An 18,743-nucleotide genomic window follows, 5' to 3' on the forward strand; every position below is an offset into this window, starting at 1 on the left:
GTAAATGTGTCAATAAGCCCAAGCTGCCTGCTATCCCATGCTCCCTCCACTGCAGAAACGGCAAAAACCTCTCCCAGCTCAAGCCTTGTTTATCAGGGAGTCAGGTACCTAGAGCTGTATAGGCTAATAAATATAGTTATTTGGAACACATGCATTTCATGTGTGTTCTGTGTCTACAAAGATCTATGTAAGTGTAGGATGACAGGAAATGCAAGAAACATTGAGAACATACCTAAAAGACAAACTTTTTCATGTTTTAGTACCAACAGCAACATTTTTACATGAAGTGTATAATGTGTGAAGACTGAAGACCAAATATCAAATAAGCACTTTCAGAAAAGGTACAAATATAACAGAACAAGTGTGCTTTTATTCAAGACTATAAACGAAGAAAAAGAAATTAGGTTAGTGTGGTTTGTTGACTTCTTTGGTAGTACAGCGTTAAGAACTGCTGACTCCTATTCAAAAGGTTGCGAGTTTGAGCCTTCCTGCATCCCAAAATAAACGTTTTCAGTAGTGAGCTGCTCATATTGTAACTAATATACAATAAAAACATACATTTGATTTGAGTCTGTAACAGCCGGTGTAAATGTATGGTACTTGTAAAGATTAGCGTTTCTTTTTTATTCAGTTTTATTCTCTCAGTCATGTTCAGGCTCGCCCTAATCTGACACTGCTGTTTTCAAATAAAGACATGCTATGACAGAGGTGAACTCAGATGAGGATGAGGGTTCTACATCAGAGAAAGAAAACATAAGTCCTCCCCACAAGAAACGTCCACTCACATATAACAACAACGCAGCTGCACCAGGCATAAAGGCAAGATAGATGACACCGTTTGGATGCAAGAAGAGGTCCGGTGTCATCCTGCCAGTCAGTCTGCCCCACACCTGTCCTTCAGCAAAACAGCACGACTTACAGAGCTCGCCAACGTATCGTGCAAAGTCCTGTTTGTGATTATGTTTTGTCATGGTCTTTACATAAGAAACATTTATATGTTACTTATACAGTATAAAAGCCAGATCGAAAGTTATTTACCTTCATTTATTTACTTATCTTCCTACAGCGTAAGGTCATAAGTAGACTTTAGAGCTTCCTGTATTTGATCGACAAGTGCATGCTCACAAATTACACACGTAATGTCATGAAAAATGCTTGCTTACATGTGAGTATGCGAGCAATTCTACAAGAATGCAGTCAGACTTCTTTTTTGGGCACATATACCATCCAGATCTAAACACTAGCGTGGAGAGTTGCTCACATACTGAAGAGTCTATAGCTGCAGGTGGAAGCTGCCGTCACACTTTTGCCATCACTATACTTTGTATATAAAAGTCAGATTGAATGTTATTTACCTTGATTTATTTACTTACCTTCTACAGCGTAAAGTCACAAGTAAACTGCAGTGCTTCCTGTGTTTGATCGACACGGGCATGTTGACACAGCACATGTGTACTGAAGTGACTTTAGCTGCAGCTGGAAGCTCCTTTCACACCCTATGCAACTGTGTTTGATCTTATTCAGAAGAAGATCCTAGTCACCGCACAGGACAAAGGCTTTCCGAGACTAAGGTCATAAAGCTTTGGAAACCGTTTATGGACAGAACCGTAACAACAGCTGCTTGAAGTTTCCACCTCGAGCTAAAGTCACTTCAGTATTAATGTATTGTGTCGACGTGCCCGTGTTGCTCAAACACAGGAAGCTCCGCAGTTTACTTGTGACTTTACGCTGTAGGAAGTTAAGTAAACACATCAAGGTATAGTAAATAACAGGTTGTTTGCTGCTTGGGATTATCAACACATTTGCAACACAAAAGACACTGACGGAGAGATGCGAATGGATTTAAGGTGGACTGGGTTTTACGAGTTTTTTCATAGGCTTTGGTATTTCTACTGTTAACTGAAAACTGTCTTTGAGAAAAAATAATCTTTTATTTTCTAGATTTTACATAGGCAAAATGTTCACAGTTTTGTTTGCAGTTTATTTTTTAAATAGTTTATGAATGTTTAACATAAACATTGTAATATGTTCCAGTTATGTATGTTACATGTGTAATATTATTTTAGCGCTTATCAAAAACTATTAATTTCACTTACATTTGTATAATGAATTTCCATAAGATTTTCATCATGAACTTTACTTTTATTTTCATTTTATTTTCACAGACCTATTCTTCAATTATACAAACCCAACAACAGGTGACCACTGATAAAATAAAGATTTCCTATTGAAACTTAAGTTGTTTTACATTTTTATGACACATTAAGAATTATATATTAATTTTGACTTTTTCCCCACAGAATTGTCCTTTCATTGTACAAACACAACAGGTAACCACTGGATAAACAGAAAAAAAAGATTTCCCTTTGAAAATTATGCTGTAACATTAATATGGTACTGTAATTTTTATAAACAGCTTGATCATAAATTATTTGTGTAACTGAGTAAAACAGTTTGATCATAAATTATTAGTTAAACTGAATAAAATTGTTTTAAATTTAACAAGCACTTTAATATGGCAATCATCAAAACAATTAACATGGACCGTATATACTCATGTATAAGTCAGGTCTTGAAACCTGAAAAATTGATCATAAAATCAGACCCTGACATATACGCCTGTTCAAAAATAGAACACTTAATTTTTTTTTTTCACATCTTCTTGCCTCCTCCGATCTCGCATCAGTTTCTCAGATGCATCGAATTTTGTTGCAGCAGGGAAGTTGCTAATTTCTATCGCTACTCCAACGACATTTAATTTAAAACCAGCCTCATATTTTCTCCTGATCGAATGCTCCATCGTAGATAAGGGATGCTCCTACGATAAAGGTGTATAAAGGCGTGAGATACAAAAAACACAACCAGTGCAAACATCGCTTTGGAATTGTTCAGGTATTACTGCGTGGTCACTTAGGGACAATACAGACAGAGAGGTTAGGAGCATAGGGTAAAAAGGCAGTGTGCTCCGTAGTTACTCTCTCAGGTGTGCGTTAGCATATCATAATCTCTTGGACCAATAGTGTGAGTTTTCCGCATTCGACTTATATGACTAACATTATAAAATACCAGAAATTTCTGCAGTAAAATCAAGTCCCGACTTATCTGATGGAGGACTTATCTGAGAGTGTATGCGGTAGTCAGTTTCATCTGACAAGTGTTTGGGTAAATTTGAATAGTTAGTGAGTGTACGCTTATACAGTATGACATATATAAACAGCACATTGTTTGTGCTCTACATGTACGTATCGATGTTTAATTTTTTCAGATTAGGATATTTTATGTTTTTCCCTCCTAGCCTTTCCACTGCATAACATATAAGCAATCTTATTATCTTTTTTTATCTTTGCTGATGCTTAAGCTAATTTTTACTTTTTAAAATAAGTTTATAATTTTGATTTTATTTTCACAGATTCATCCTTAACTTCTCCAAGCACAACAGATAAAACATGAATTTAAAAAAGATTTCCCATTAAAATGTATTTTAAATCGTTTAGTACGAATCTAGCCCTTTATGGACATTTATTATAGGGTGAAAAATTACAAATTTGTATTACAACTGAGAATATTTAGACTTAAAACATTTAAATTGAAGAAAACATTTTAATATTTCAAATATTCGAGGCAACTATTTTTGTATATAATGTGCTTCTAACTTATGAAGCAAGGCATTAGCTACTTAAGCTAATTCAGACTTTTTAAAATAAGTTTATAATTTTGATTTTATTTTCACAGATTCATCCTTAACTTCTCCAAGCACAACAGGTAAAACATGAATTTAAAAAAGATTTCCCATTAAAATGTATGTTGTGATATTGATAAAATAGTGTGTTTTATTAAATTATTTTCTTTTCAGTCTTATTACTAACTACTACAGACACAACAGATAACCAGTGATAAACTAGTTTCCATTAAAATGTATGTTGTTATAATATATTGATCGGATAATGTTAATTGAATATTTTTTATTAATTTTATGTTTATAAATTCAACCTTAACTTCTAAAAACACAACAGGTAACCACTGATAAAAACAGTATCCATTGTATACAGTGTGATATGGTAATTATTATAGACAGATATAGAACTCTTCAAAATGAGTATATTGACATTTTATATATAAAAGCACTGCAGTATGCAAATTATCAAAAATGCTATCAAGTTATCCTTTTCATCTGAAATAAGAGTTTTGCTAAAATGTTATTATTATTAAATGTAAGCTTAATAACAGAGTTGAAGGCAAGAAATTCTAAATACCGTGTACATACCTACTGACATAATTTTATTTTTTCAGTTTTAAATATTTTGTAGCTTTTTCATAATACTTTAGGTTGTTTTTTAATTAGTAATGTTTCCTGAAAATTCTTTCAAATATTAGTTATCTTGTTTGGAAATTGAAGTATGTACAGAACAACTCATTATTTTCAGCATTGTTCTTTTTTGGACTTTTGCCTGTGATTCTGTCACAATGGCAGCTATTCAGCAAATTTTGTAACTCAACCTGAAAGTCTGTCTGATATTGTCAATTATTGGGTTGAGGTTATGTGTATTTTATGATTTACTGTTATGTTGGTTAATTTTGAGTGATTATTTCTCCCATTTTCATATTATTTATGTTTATGTCATAGGTGATTTTGTAATAATGTTCTGTCTCCTTGACTCAACTAAATTGATAATGTACAAGTAAAAGTAATTGTGATTTCTGTGGTCTACATCTTAAAACAAATTTTTTAAAAATATGACTTCCTGCTTTAGTCAAATGAATGCTTCATGAGTTCTTCATTAGGACTATATTAATTTTACGTTTTCATATGTTTTAAATGCCAGTCACAATTATGAATTCTACTTTAACAACAAGTAAGTTTTATCTGTTTTTTTCTTTGTATGCAGAAGTTGTAAACTCTAGGCTTTGTTCTATTAACTGTTTTTATTGTATTAAGTTTGTGGAATTATAATTCCTTACCTCTTTCATATTCTGTAAGATAGCTACGTGCTGTTTCAACTGTACCTTGTTGTTAACCAGCAGTCAGACCACAATATTATGAAGTTAGAGTTAATTGAAGTTAATTGAAGTTAATTGAGTTGGGAATCTCAATTAAATTTAAAGAAAAAGACAAAACATCTGGACATTTCGTAAGGCTATGGTTGTTTTGTGGAAGGAGGAAACAAAACAGTACAAGGATTCTATTTTCAGAATTTGTTCATGCTTAAATGAGATTATATACCTGGAATGCTAAAGAAGAACAGTGAAAGTTTTTTTTAAATAATTATAAACTGTTAAAGACGTAGTAAAAAGCACATGAATTTCTGTTGAAAGAAGATGTGTGACTAAAAACCAAAACAAAGGAAAACAAAGAAATCTTACTATGGTTTCTTAACCTTTCATGTTTTAGTATTTGTCCACGTCACATTAAAAAAACAGATTACCGATGCTACAGATGTTTTTACTTTTGCCTCTTTTAATATAAATTGATTTGGAAATACTGATGAATACTGGTGGTTTAATTGAAAAACTTATCTCTGAAAAAAAGTAAAAAAAGTCTTTCTTTGGAAAATGATGTAAACTCAAAATAATGCAGTATTGTCTTTTTATTTCCTTCATTAAAAGTAGATTAAGAAAACCAGACATAAAGATTTTAATATATTCCAGCGATCAGAAGTTCCTGCGTAATGTTAATTTAAAACGCATCAAGAATTATGTGAATCACCTTTATGTTTCTGCAGAATATTTGATCTTGAGAAGGTGGTCAATCAGTCTGTTCTAATTTTATCTCTCTTAGCAAGCCACATCAGTAAGTGATGTAGAAAGGAGGGAGGGTAAAAGACCCTGAACGGAAGAAATTTAGGTCTAAAATATTAAATTGTATGTAAGGTATGGAAGTATTCCACAACATATTCATTGTGCCTAAGGCTTTTATTGTCATTATATTTTCGCAGAATCAACTTTAACGTCTACAAACCAAACAGGTAACCACTGATGAAAAACATTTCCCATTGAAACCTATCTTTGTTATAATGCTATGTCAGTCCGTCAATTCTATCCTGAAGTTGGTCACGGGGGTCTTCTGCGCCCATCCTAGCAAACATAGGACACAAGGCAGGAACAAACATTAGACAGGGAACTAGTCCATCACAGGACAAAAACACTCAAAATATCAACCCCAACCTCACTCTTGGGCCAATTTAGGAACACTGATTCACTTAGGCTACATGTCTTTGGACTGTGGGGGGAAACTGGAGCACCCTGAGGAAACGCACACAGACATGGGGAGGACCCAAGATGTGAACCCTGGTCTCCTTATTGCCTGGCAGCAACGCTGTCACTGTGCCACCATACCACCCAATATTCATATGATGATGCTATAATTTCAATTTTATTTTCATAACATCAACCTTCTTCAAAATCAGCAATATTGACTAAAATAACATATCCCATTAAACTGTATGTTGTTTTATTTATATGATACCATTATTTTCATACATAAGTGGATCATAAATATCTTATGAAAGTGAATATAATTACATTTAATCTACAATAACACTGCTGTATTGTAATAATCCGAATTCTTAAAAAGTTGTCCATTTCATCTGACATAGATGTTTTGGTAATTTTTTATTATTATTCAATATAAGCCCACTTTAGAAATGGAAACTGGACATTTTAGTTGTTTTGTACATCCCTATCAATATCGTTTCAGTTTTTTATTTTTGAATATTTCCTGTTGTTTCCACTTAAATTTCCTACCGCATATCACATGCACAAATTTTATTTGTATCCCATCATTGCTGATGGGCCTTCAATCCTCCTCTGAAAACATTGACCCTTTGTTACATTAGCAAACATGTGCATCAGCATTTAAGAAGGACATTTCCCCAGGTCTGTACAGTGTAGTGTAGTGTAGTGTTCCTTTTCAAGGTATCATTGCAACAGTCACCCAGATCTTTATGTGCTTCTTATTATAGGGTTGTTAGTTGTCATATTTGACATATTTATAAAAACGTGAGTGCGTGGGGAGCTCAGGCATTTCAGGGAGTTCACCTCAACACAAACATTATGGTTATAGGGAAAAAAGCTGAAGAGCTTTGTGTTCTGCTTAACCCAAGAAAGGAACACGTATCTGGATGCAAAACGATGGAAATATTCCTAACTCTATCCTTGAAATGACAATTACAACACTTCCCTTTAAATGACCAATGCCAAGATGCTTGGAAGATGGAAGGAAGGAGCAATTAGTTTCTCATCTAATGCACTTATGCCAGAGGAATTTTTTGCAGATATGCTCCAGTGTGTAGTGGAGAAGACTGCACTGTCTTCCTGTGTTTCCTGAAAGCTTCACGACTCTAAGTAGCTCATTATCTCTTACTTAAGATTGTTAATTAGTGAGTGTTTCCAGAAAACTTTTTCAACTAAAGTAGTATGTGACATTCTTTGGAAATGAAAGTATGAACCGAACAACTCGTTATTTTCAGTTTTGTTCTTTTTTGGACTTGTGCCTGTAATTCTTTTTACAAACAGACAGAGGTTTCCATACAGATTATCTTCTTTGGACAATGTAATAACAAGAACTGTATTAATAATATTATTCTATAAAATTATAACATAGCCTATAAATTAGCACAAAAGAGTCTCTTTGTAGCTTTAATGGTTGTAGACAATTTGAGTACCTAATTCGTTGACCAATCAAACTGGTTATGTAATCAGTCACATTATTTGAATGGAAAGGTAAATCATGCCTTAGTATAAGCAAGGACAATGGCAGCTATTCAGATAATTATGTGACTCAACCTGAGAGTCTGTGTAAGATTGTCGATTACTGGGCTAATGTTATGTGTATTTTATGTTTTACTGTTATGTTGGTTAATTTTGAGTGATTATTTCTCCCATCTTTATGTGATTTCTGTTTATTTTATAGGTGATTTTGTAATAGTGTTCTGTCTCCTTGACTCAGCTAAATTGATAATGCAGAAGTAAAAGTAATTGTGATTTCTGTGGTCTACATCTTAAAACAAATTTAAAAAAATGTGACTTTCTACGTTAGTCAAATGAATGCTTCATGAGTTCTTCATTAGCAACTATACTAATTTTAGCTTTTCATTCATTTTAAATGCCAGTCACAATTCCGACTTCTACTTTAACAACAGGTAAGTTGTATCCATTTTTTTCTTTGTATGCAGCAGTTCTAAACTCTAGGCTTTGTTCTATAAACTGTTTGATTATATTAAGTTTGTGGAATTATAATTCCTTACCTCTTTCATATTCTGTAAACTAGCTACGTGCTGTTTCTAACGTACCATTTTGTTAACCAGCAGTCAGACCACAATATTATGGGGTTAGAGAAAGACCACGGTTAGGAATCTCAATTAAATTTAAAGAAAGAGACAAAACATTTGGACATTTCGTAAGGCTATAGTTGTGTCATGGAAGGAGAAAACAAAACAGTATAAGGATTCTATTTTCAGAATTTGTTCATGTTTAAATCAGATTATATACCTGGATTGCAAAAGAAGGACAGTGAAAGTTTTTTTTAAATAATTATAAACTGTTAAAGACGTAGTAAAAAGCACATGAATTTCTGTTGAAAGAAGATGTGTGAAAATAGCCCAAGCTGGAAACAGCTTTACAAAGACTGTTTTTCCTTTTTAACCCACAATTAGCCATTTAATCTGCATTAACTCCTTTTAAAAAACTTTCAAAAAAGAAGAAAATTCAAGTTCAGTGTACTGCAATGCAGTCTGCCATATTATGACAAAAAAACAAAACAAAGGAAAACAAAGAAATCTTACTATGGTTTCTTTACCTTTCATGTTTTAGTATTTGTCCATGTTGCATTAGAAGAACAGATTACCGATGTTACAGATGTTTTTACTTTTGCCTCTTTTATTATAAATTGATTTGGAAATACTGATGAATACTGGCAGTTTAATTGAAAAACTTACCTCTGAAAAAAAGTTAAAAAAGGTCTTTCTTTGAAAAATGATGTAAAGTCAAAATAATGCAGTATTGTGTTTTTATTTCCTTCATTAAAAGTAGTTTAAGAAAACCAGACATAAAGATTTTAATATATTCCAGCGATCAGAAGTTCCTGCGTAATGTTAATTTAAAACACATCAAGAATGATGTGAATCACCTTTATGTTTGTGCAGAATATTTGATCTTGAGAAGGTGGTCAATCAGTCGGTTCTAATTTTATATCTCTTAGCAAGCCACATCAGTAAGTGATGTAGAAAGGAGGGAGGGTAAAAGACCCTGAACGGAAGAAATTTTGGCCTGAAATATTAAATTGTATGTAAGGTATGGAAATATTCCACAACATATTCATTGTGCATTATGTTTTTATTATCATTTTATTTTCGCAGAATCAACTTTAACGTCTACAAATCAAACAGGTAACCACTGATGAAAAACATTTCCCATTGAAACCTATCTTTGTTATAATGCTATGTCAGTCAGTCAATTCTATACTGAACTTGGTCACAGGGGTCTTCTGCAGCCCATCCTAGCTAACATAGGGCACAAGGCAGGAACAAATCTTAGACGGGTACTAGTCCATCACAGGGCAAAAACACTGAAACATCAACTCCAACCACACTCTTGGGCCAATTTAGGAACACTGATTCACTTAGGCTATATGTCTTTGGACTGCTGGGGGAAACTTGAGCACCCTGAGGAAATGCACACAGACATGGGGAGGACCCAAGATGTGAACCCTGGTCTCTTTACTGCCTGGCAGCAGCGCTGTCACTGTGCCACGATACCACCCAATATTCATATGATGATGCTATAATTTAAATTTTATTTTTATTCGATTTTTATTTTCATAACATCATCCTTCTTCAAAATCAACAATATTGACTAAAATAACATCCCATTAAACCATATGTTGTTTTATTGATATGATACCATTATTTTCATACATAAATGGATCATAAAAATCTCATGAAAGTGAATATAATTATATTTAATCTACAATAGCACTGCTGTATTGTAATAATCAGAATTCTTAAAAAGTTGCCCATTTCATCTGACATAGATGTTTTGGTAATTTTTTATTATTATTCAATATAAGCCCACTTTAGAAATGGAAACTGGAAATTTTAGCTGTTCTGTACATCCCTACCAATATCGTTTTAGTTTTTTTTTTTGTTGAATATTTCCTGTTGTTTCCACTTAAATTTCTTGTTGCATATCACATGCACACTTTCTATTTGTATCCCATCATTGCTGATGGGCCTTCAGTCCTCCTCTGAAAACACTGACCCTTTGTTACATTAGCAAATATGTGCATCAGCATTTAAGAAGGACATTTCCCCAGGTCTGTACAGTGTAGTGTAGTGTAGTGTTCCTTTTCAAGGTATCATTGCAACAGTCACCCAGATCTTTATGTGCTTCTTATTATAGGGTTGTTAGTTGTCATATTTGACATATTTATAAAAACGTGAGTGCGTGGGGAGCTCAGGCATTTCAGGGAGTTCACCTCAACACAAACATTATGATTATAGGGAAAAAAAGCTGAAGAGCTTTGTGTTCTGCTTAACCCAAGAAAGGAACACGTATCTGGATGCAAAACGATGGAAATATTCCTAACTCTATCCTTGAAATGACAATTACAGCACTTCCCTTTAAATGACCAACGCCAAGATGCTTGGAAGATGGAAGGAAGGAGCAATTAGTTTCTCATCTAATGCACTTATGCCAGAGGAATTTTTTGCAGATATGCTCCAGTGTGTAGTGGAGAAGACTGCACTGTCTTCCTGTGTTTCCTGAAAGCTTCACGACTCTAAGTAGTTCATTATCTCTTACTTAAGATCGTTAATTAGTGAGTGTTTCCAGAAAACTTTTTCAACTAAAGTAGTATGTGACATTCTTTGGAAATAAAAGTATGAACCGAACAACTCGTTATTTTCAGTTTTGTTCTTTTTTGGACTTGTGCCTGTAATTCTTTTTACAAACAGACAGAGGTTTCCATACAGATTATCTTCTTTGGACAATGTAATAACAAGAACTGTATTAATAATATTATTCTATAAAATTATAACATAGCCTATAAATTAGCACAAAAGAGTCTCTTTGTAGCTTTAATGGTTGTAGACAATTTGAGTACCTAATTCGTTGACCAATCAAACTGGTTATGTAATCAGTCACATTATTTGAATGGAAAGGTAAATCATGCCTTAGTATAAGAAATGACAATGGCATCTATTCAGATAATTATGTGACTCAACCTGAGAGTCTGTGTGAGATTGTCGATTACTGGGCTAATGTTATGTGTATTTTATGTTTTACTGTTATGTTGGTTAATTTTGAGTGATTATTTCTCCCATCTTTATGTGATTTCTGTTTATTTTATAGGTGATTTTGTAATAGTGTTCTGTCTCCTTGACTCAACTAAATTGATAATGCATAAGTAAAAGTAATTGTGATTTCTGTGGTCTACATCTTAAAACAAATTTTAAAAAATGTGACTTTCTGCGTTAGTCAAATGAATGCTTCATGAGTTCTTCATTAGCAACTATACTAATTTTAGCTTTTCATTCATTTTAAATGCCAGTCACAATTCCGACTTCTACTTTAACAACAGGTAAGTTGTATCCATTTTTTTCTTTGTATGCAGCAGTTCTAAACTCTAGGCTTTGTTCTATAAACTGTTTGATTATATTAAGTTTGTGGAATTATAATTCCTTACCTCTTTCATATTCTGTAAATTAGCTACATGCTGTTTCTAACGTACCATTTTGTTAACCAGCAGTCAGACCACAATATTATGGGGTTAGAGAAAGACCACGGTTAGGAATCTCAATTAAATTTAAACAAAGAGACAAAACATTTGGACATTTCGTAAGGCTATAGTTATGTCATGGAAGGAGAAAACAAAACAGTATAATGATTCTATTTTCAGAATTTGTTCATGTTTAAATCAGATTATATACCTGGCTTGCAAAAGAAGGACAGTGAAAGTTTTTTTTTAATAATTATAAACTGTTAAAGACGTAGTAAAAAGCACATGAATTTCTGTTGAAAGAAGATGTGTGAAAATAGCCCAAGCTGGAAACAGCTTTACAAAGACTGTTTTTCCTTTTTAACCCACAATTAACCATTTATTTAATGTGCATTAACTCCTTTTAAAAAACTTTCAAAAAAGAAGAAAATTCAAGTTCAGTGTACTGCAATGCAGTCTGCCATATTATGACAAAAAAAACAAAACAAAGGAAAACAAAGAAATCTTACTATGGTTTCTTTACCTTTCATGTTTTAGTATTTGTCCATGTTGCATTAGAAGAACAGATTACCGATGTTCCAGATGTTTTTACTTTTGCCTCTTTTATTATAAATTGATTTAGAAATACTGATGAATACTGGCAGTTTAATTGAAAAACTTACCTTTGAAAAAAAGTTAAAAAGGTCTTTCTTTGGAAAATGATGTAAATCAAAATAATGCAGTATTGTGTTTTTATTTCCTTCATTAAAAGTAGTTTAAGAAAACCAAACATGAAGATTTTAATATATTCCAGCGATCAGAAGTTCCTGCGTAATGTTAATTTAAAACACATCAAGAATGATGTGAATCACTTTTATGTTTGTGCAGAATAATTGATCTTGAGAAGGTGGTCAATCAGTCGGTTCTAATTTTATATCTCTTAGCAAGCCACATCAGTAAGTGATGTAGAAAGGAAGAAGTGTAAAAGACCCTGAACGGAAGAAATTTTGGTCTGAAATATTAAATTGTATGTAAGGTATGGAAATATTCCACAACATATTCATTGTGCATTATGTTTTTATTATCATTTTATTCTCGCAGAATCAACTTTAACGTCTACAAACCAAACAGGTAACCACTGATGAAAAACATTTCCCATTGAAACCTTTCTTTGTTATAATGCCATGTCAGTCAGTCAATTTTATCCTGAACTTGGTCACAGGGGTCTTCTGCAGCCAATCCTAGCTAACATAGGGCACAAGGCAAGAACAAACCTTAGACAGGGTACTAGTCCATCACAGGGCAAAAACACTGAAATATCAACTCCAACCACACTCTTGGGCCAATTTAGGAACACTGATTCACTTAGGCTACATGTCTTTGGACTGTTGGGGGAAACTGGAGCACCCTGAGGAAACGCACACAGACATGGGGAGGACCCAAGATGTGAACCCTGGTCTCTTTACTGCCTGGCAGCAGCGCTGTCACTGTGCCACCATACCACCCAATATTCATATGATGATGCTATAATTTAAATTTTATTTTTATTTGATTTTTATTTTCATAACATCATCCTTCTTCAAAATCAACAATATTGACTAAAATAACATCCCATTAAACCGTATGTTGTTTTTTGATATGATACCATTATTTTCATACATAAATGGATCATAAAAATCTCATGAAAGTGAATATAATTACATTTAATCTACAATAGCACTGCTGTATTGTAATAATCAGAATTCTTAAAAAGTTGCCCATTTCATCTGATATAGATGTTTTGGTAATTTTTTATTATTATTCAATATAAGCCCACTTTAGAAATGGAAACTGGAAATTTTAGCTGTTCTGTACATCCCTACCAATATCGTTTTAGTTTTTTTTTTTTTTGAATATTTCCTGTTGTTTCCACTTAAATTTACTGCCACATATCACATGCACAATTTTTATTTGTATCCCATCATTGCTGATGGGCCTTTAATCCTCATCTGAAAACATTGACCCTTTGTTACATTAGCAAATATGTGCATCAGCATTTAAGAAGGACATTTCCCCAGGTCTGTACAGTGTAGTGTAGTGTAGTGTTCCTTTTCAAGGTATCATTGCAGCAGTCAACCAGATTTTTACGTGTTTCTTATTACAGGGTTGTTAGTTGTCATGTTTGACATATTTATGAAAAGGTGAGTGTGTGGGGAGCTCAGGCATTTCAGGGAGTTCACCTCAACACAAACATTATGGTTATAGGGAAAAAAGCTGAAGAGTTTTGTGTTCTGCTTCTACCTAAGAAAAGAACATGTATCTGGATGCAAAACGGTGGAAATATTCCTAACTCTATCGTTGAAGTGACAATTACAGCACTTCCCTTTTAAATGACCAACGCCAAGATGCTTGGAAGATGGAAGGAAGGAGCAATTAGTTTCTAATCTAATGCACTTATGCCAGAGGAATTTTTTGCAGATATGCTCCAGTGTGTAGTGGAGAAGACTGCACTGTCTTCCTGTGTTTCCTGAAAGCTTCATGACTCTAAGTAGTTCATTATCTCTTACTTAAGATTGTTTGTTAATTAGTGAGTGTTTCCAGAAAACTTTTTCAATTAAAGTAGTATGTAATCTTGTTTGGAAATTAAAGTATGAACTGAACAACTCGTTTTTTTCAGTATTGTTCTTTTTTGGACTTGTGCCTGTAATTCTGTTTACAAACAGGCAGAGGTTTCCAAACAGATTTGGACAATGTAATAACAAGAACTGTATTAATAATAATATGCTATAAAATTATAACATAGCCTATAAATTAGCACAGAACTGTCTCTTTGTAGCTTTAATGCTTGTAGACAATTTGAGTACATAATTCGTTAACCAATCAAACTGCTTATGTAATCAGTCACATTATTTGAATGGAAAGGTAAATCATGCCTTAGTATAAGCAAGGACAATGGCAGCTATTCAGAGAATTATGTGACTCAACCTGAGAGTCTGTGTGAAATTGTCGATTATTGGGCTAATGTTATGTGTATTTTATGTTTTACTGTTATGTTGGTTAATTTTGAGTGATTATTTCTCCCATCTTTATGTGATTTCTGTTTATTTTATAGGTGATTTTGTAATAGTGTTCTGTCTTCTTGACTCAGCTAAATTTATAATGCACAAGTAAAAGTAACTGTGATTTCTGTGGTCTACATCTTAAAACAAATTTTAAAAAATGTGACTTTCTACTTTAGTCAAATGAATCCTTCATGAGTTCTTCATTAGCAAAGTATTAATTTTAGCTTTTCATTCATTTTAAATGCCAGTCACAATTCCAACTTCTACTTTAACAACAGGTAAGTTTTATCTGTTTTTTCTTTGTAGGCAGCAGTTCTAAACTCTAGGCTTTGTTCTATAAACTGTTTGATTATATTAAGTTTGTGGAATTATAATTCCTTACTTCTTTCATATTCTGTAAGATAGCTACGTGCTGTTTCTAACGTACCATTTTATTAACCAGCAGTCAGACCACAATATTATGGGGTTAGAGAAAGACCACAGTTAGGAATCTCAATTAAATTTAAAGAAAAAGACAAAACATCTGGACATTTCGTAAGGCTATAGTTGTGTCATGGAAGGAGAAAAGAAAATAGTATAAGGATTCTATTTTCAGAATTTGTTCATGTTTAAATGAGACTAGCAAAACACCTGCGCTTCGCAGCGGAGAAGTAGTGTGTTAATGAAGTTATGAAAAAGAAAAGGAAATATTTTAAAAATAACGTAACATGATTGTCAATGTTGCTGTCATATATATATATATATATATATATATATATACACACACATAAAAATATATACATATATACATACATACAGATAAATATATATACACACACATACATATATATGAGCATATACACATACATACACACTATAATATATATATATATATATATATATATATATATATATAGCAAAATACCCACGCTTTGCAGCGGAGAAGTAGTGTGTTAAAGAAGTAATGAAAAGAAAAGGAAACATTTTGAAAATAACACAACATGATTGTCAATGTAATCAATGTAATTGTTTTGTCACTGTTATCTATATCTATATATATAATATCTATATATCTATCTATATATATATATATACATATTTGTATATATTATATATATATATATATTTATATATATATATATATATATTTATATATATCTCCTTTGGGGTCCGAGCAGCTGTTGCTGGGGGTGCCAGAATCCATCGAGGAAGAAAAATGAAAAACATTATTTGTACAAAATCTTAATTTATCTATCCATTCTTAAATAATTAAATGGGCTGGCTATTTCGTATCAGTGTAATATGCTGCTTGTTAAAACGGATGACTCCTGTTCTTACGTGCACTTACTGTAGTGCTGCGTGGGTATTATGAACTATCGTATCTGTTCAAGTTCTATGTAAATTTTAAATATAAGTAATTTTTATTTAGTAGACAGAAATATGTTTGGTAGGAATGTAAGTTAAATTTAGTCATCATTGCATAAATTTTTCTTCAACATAGAAATTTAAAGACTTTTAAATTCAACTTACATTCCTACCAAAGATATTTCTGTTGACTAAATAGAACCTACTGTAGTATATCCAAATTCGAGCTATTGAGCTGTCGCCTGCCTGCCTGGATAAGTCAACCTCGCTTCGCTCTTACTTTTTTACCGTTCATTTAATCATGGCGAGTCGCGAAAAAATTAGAACATGGAAGGAGGATTACACCGAGTATGGCTTTACCAAAACAATTATGGATGGCGAATAAAGTATCAATTATTCATAAAGCTTCAATTGGTGATCTGTTTTTCTGCATTAACCTCATATTTTTTCATAGTTCTTCTCAAACCAAGGGGGTGCGAGGGTAAAATGAATCGAGAAGCGCTGATATAGATATATTGAATATATTGAAATAGTTTTACTGTCAAATAATGGAAACAGTACGCGACACGTGTGTTTCGCCCTAATTCTGGATTCATCATGCATACACACTCGCTGCACCTCCTCTCGGGAATCGAACCTCAGTGTTGCGCCACGGCGTGTGGTTCGTTTATTTGACAGTATGTATGTAGATCGGGGTATATATATATATATATATATATATATACAGTATATATGTGCATATATATGCATATACATATCTATATATATATATACACATATATGTACATATCTACATATATATATTAGGGGTGGGATTCGATTTAAAAAAATTTATCTAATTAATTAGAGGCTTTGTAATTAATTAATATTGATTAATAGCATGTATTCGCACAAGTAAATTTGCCCCAAAGCGCAAATGTTTTTTTAATTTAAAAGTGTTTTAGTGGGCGACAGAATCAAATAATAGACATGGACATGAATATTGTAAACTGAAGCTGTTTTAATTTCTGAAAAAAAATGCATATAAACTGCATTTCAATTCAAAAGAGAAACAAAAATATCATCCCTGGCTAAAATTGGGCAGACTTAAAAATAAAGTGGTATTCTAAGTACTTTAAGCACATGTTCAGAATGGTATTATCTTTAAATAATAATAATAAAAAGTTCAAAATAAAGTGCAGTTTTTTTTTCTTAAAAAAATAAGGCAGAAACATAAAAGGTAATTTGACCAGCTTCACCTTTAAACTCTGAGTAACCCTAGCCAAAATTATTTTGTATATTAGGCTAAAACAGTGTGATCATTGAACATTTTGTAATAAGAATTTATTAAAATTACTAACGGTCACGGATGTCTAATGATCCCCAGTAAGAGCCACAAAGTCCACTTTCTGTAATGCATCTAATTTTGCTTGCTTTTCAGTGTCATAAAACTCTTGAATTTAACTTGAAATAGTCTCTCGGCATGGCAGTTGAAAAGATGGATCACCTGACGGTAACTGTAGCAAATTTTTTCAACCCCCTATCTTCCACCACTATTAGTGGTCTACAGTACAAAGCAATCCGTTTTGCGAGAGAATTTGAAAGTTTGACCGATGTTGACTTACTAATTTTGGTCCTGAAGCCAGTCATTTCATCAGGTTTGGGCTGCCGACACCTTTTGTTGGAACTCAAACTGCTAGTGCTAACATCATACACAGTTTCTGTGTTCGCTGTAACATGTTTTGCATTTAGATGGTACCGTAAGGTTGAAGTTCTTCGGTGGAATGCAAACTCCTTTTGGCACAGTTTGCACAAAACGACTCTTTTATCAAGGCTTCCGTCGGGTAGTCTTTTGAAATGAAATTTTCCTCAGATCAGTCCTAGCAACACGCGTTTTTCTGACTGTTCCATTTTTGTAATTCTGATGTGTGCATCAATGTAATCGATGTACCAGGAAATCATTCATTAACAAAAGTTTCCCTTTTTTGGAATGCAAAGTGTGATTAAATGCGTTATTTTTTAACGCGTTATGGAGCACATGCATCGAAGCTTCTCAGCTGTGCTTGTGCTAAGAAAAGGAAACATTTTAAAAATAACGAAAAATGATTGTCAATGTAACCTTTTGTAGGGTCTGTCCCTGAGACTTATTGTCATCGCAAAGCAGAGCCTTACTGGAAATTGGAGGCATTTGAATTGAAATTGGAGATCAGAGGGTATAACAGTGATGCGAGGAATAAAAACTCTCTCCCCTGAGCAACCGCCAGTAAAAATAGTTGCCTCAATTAGGTTCTTTTGCAGACACGTGACCTGAAGTCTCGTGCCGTTACAAAGTCTTGGTGGCTGTAAGGTTTTCAGTAACATTATTGGCGTCCCAACCATCAAAATTAGATTATGCTCAGTAGTGCCTGGAGGATTCAGAGTGTGGAGAAACTCTAGAGACAGAGTGTGTATCAACTTGCAGATTTTTCTGTGAGTATTTGGTGGCAGCGTCACAAAGTTGCCGCCGTAAGACCGCGTTAGCTGCGGAGCTCAGCTCAGAGCAAAATGAAGTGAATGCAATGAGGTGAATGGGAGGGGAGATGATGTCACTCCCCCACCCGCCCTAACTGTCAATCCCAACCACAAACACAGTCTCTCGGAATTTGCATAAGCACAGTCCTTCACCAGCAATTTTAACTTAGTTACAA

The 18,743-nt window shown here is 33.3% G+C and overlaps 1 protein-coding gene across 11 annotated transcripts in view; it reads left to right on the plus strand.

Moving 5' to 3' along the window:
• LOC120539084 (agglutinin-like protein ARB_02240) overlaps positions 1 to 18,743 on the plus strand; it is a 66,834-nt gene that overhangs the window by 29,915 nt on the left and 18,176 nt on the right. For 5 of the 11 annotated variants that reach the window (XM_039768820.1, XM_039768828.1, XM_039768827.1 and 2 more), the window contains 10 exons: positions 2,166 to 2,198; positions 2,301 to 2,330; positions 3,733 to 3,762; positions 4,824 to 4,853; positions 5,934 to 5,963; positions 8,109 to 8,138; positions 9,354 to 9,383; positions 11,546 to 11,575; positions 12,794 to 12,823; positions 14,982 to 15,011. In XM_039768820.1, coding sequence (XP_039624754.1) covers positions 2,166 to 2,198; positions 2,301 to 2,330; positions 3,733 to 3,762; positions 4,824 to 4,853; positions 5,934 to 5,963; positions 8,109 to 8,138; positions 9,354 to 9,383; positions 11,546 to 11,575; positions 12,794 to 12,823; positions 14,982 to 15,011 — 303 coding nt within the window. The remainder of the gene's footprint in view (positions 1 to 2,165; positions 2,199 to 2,300; positions 2,331 to 3,732; positions 3,763 to 4,823; positions 4,854 to 5,933; positions 5,964 to 8,108; positions 8,139 to 9,353; positions 9,384 to 11,545; positions 11,576 to 12,793; positions 12,824 to 14,981; positions 15,012 to 18,743) is intronic. The other 6 variants (XM_039768822.1, XM_039768823.1, XM_039768825.1 and 3 more) reach the window with 6 other exon arrangements.

The sequence above is a fragment of the Polypterus senegalus genome, chromosome 11 (assembly GCF_016835505.1).
Source record: "Polypterus senegalus isolate Bchr_013 chromosome 11, ASM1683550v1, whole genome shotgun sequence".
Lineage (NCBI taxonomy): Eukaryota > Metazoa > Chordata > Cladistia > Polypteriformes > Polypteridae > Polypterus > Polypterus senegalus.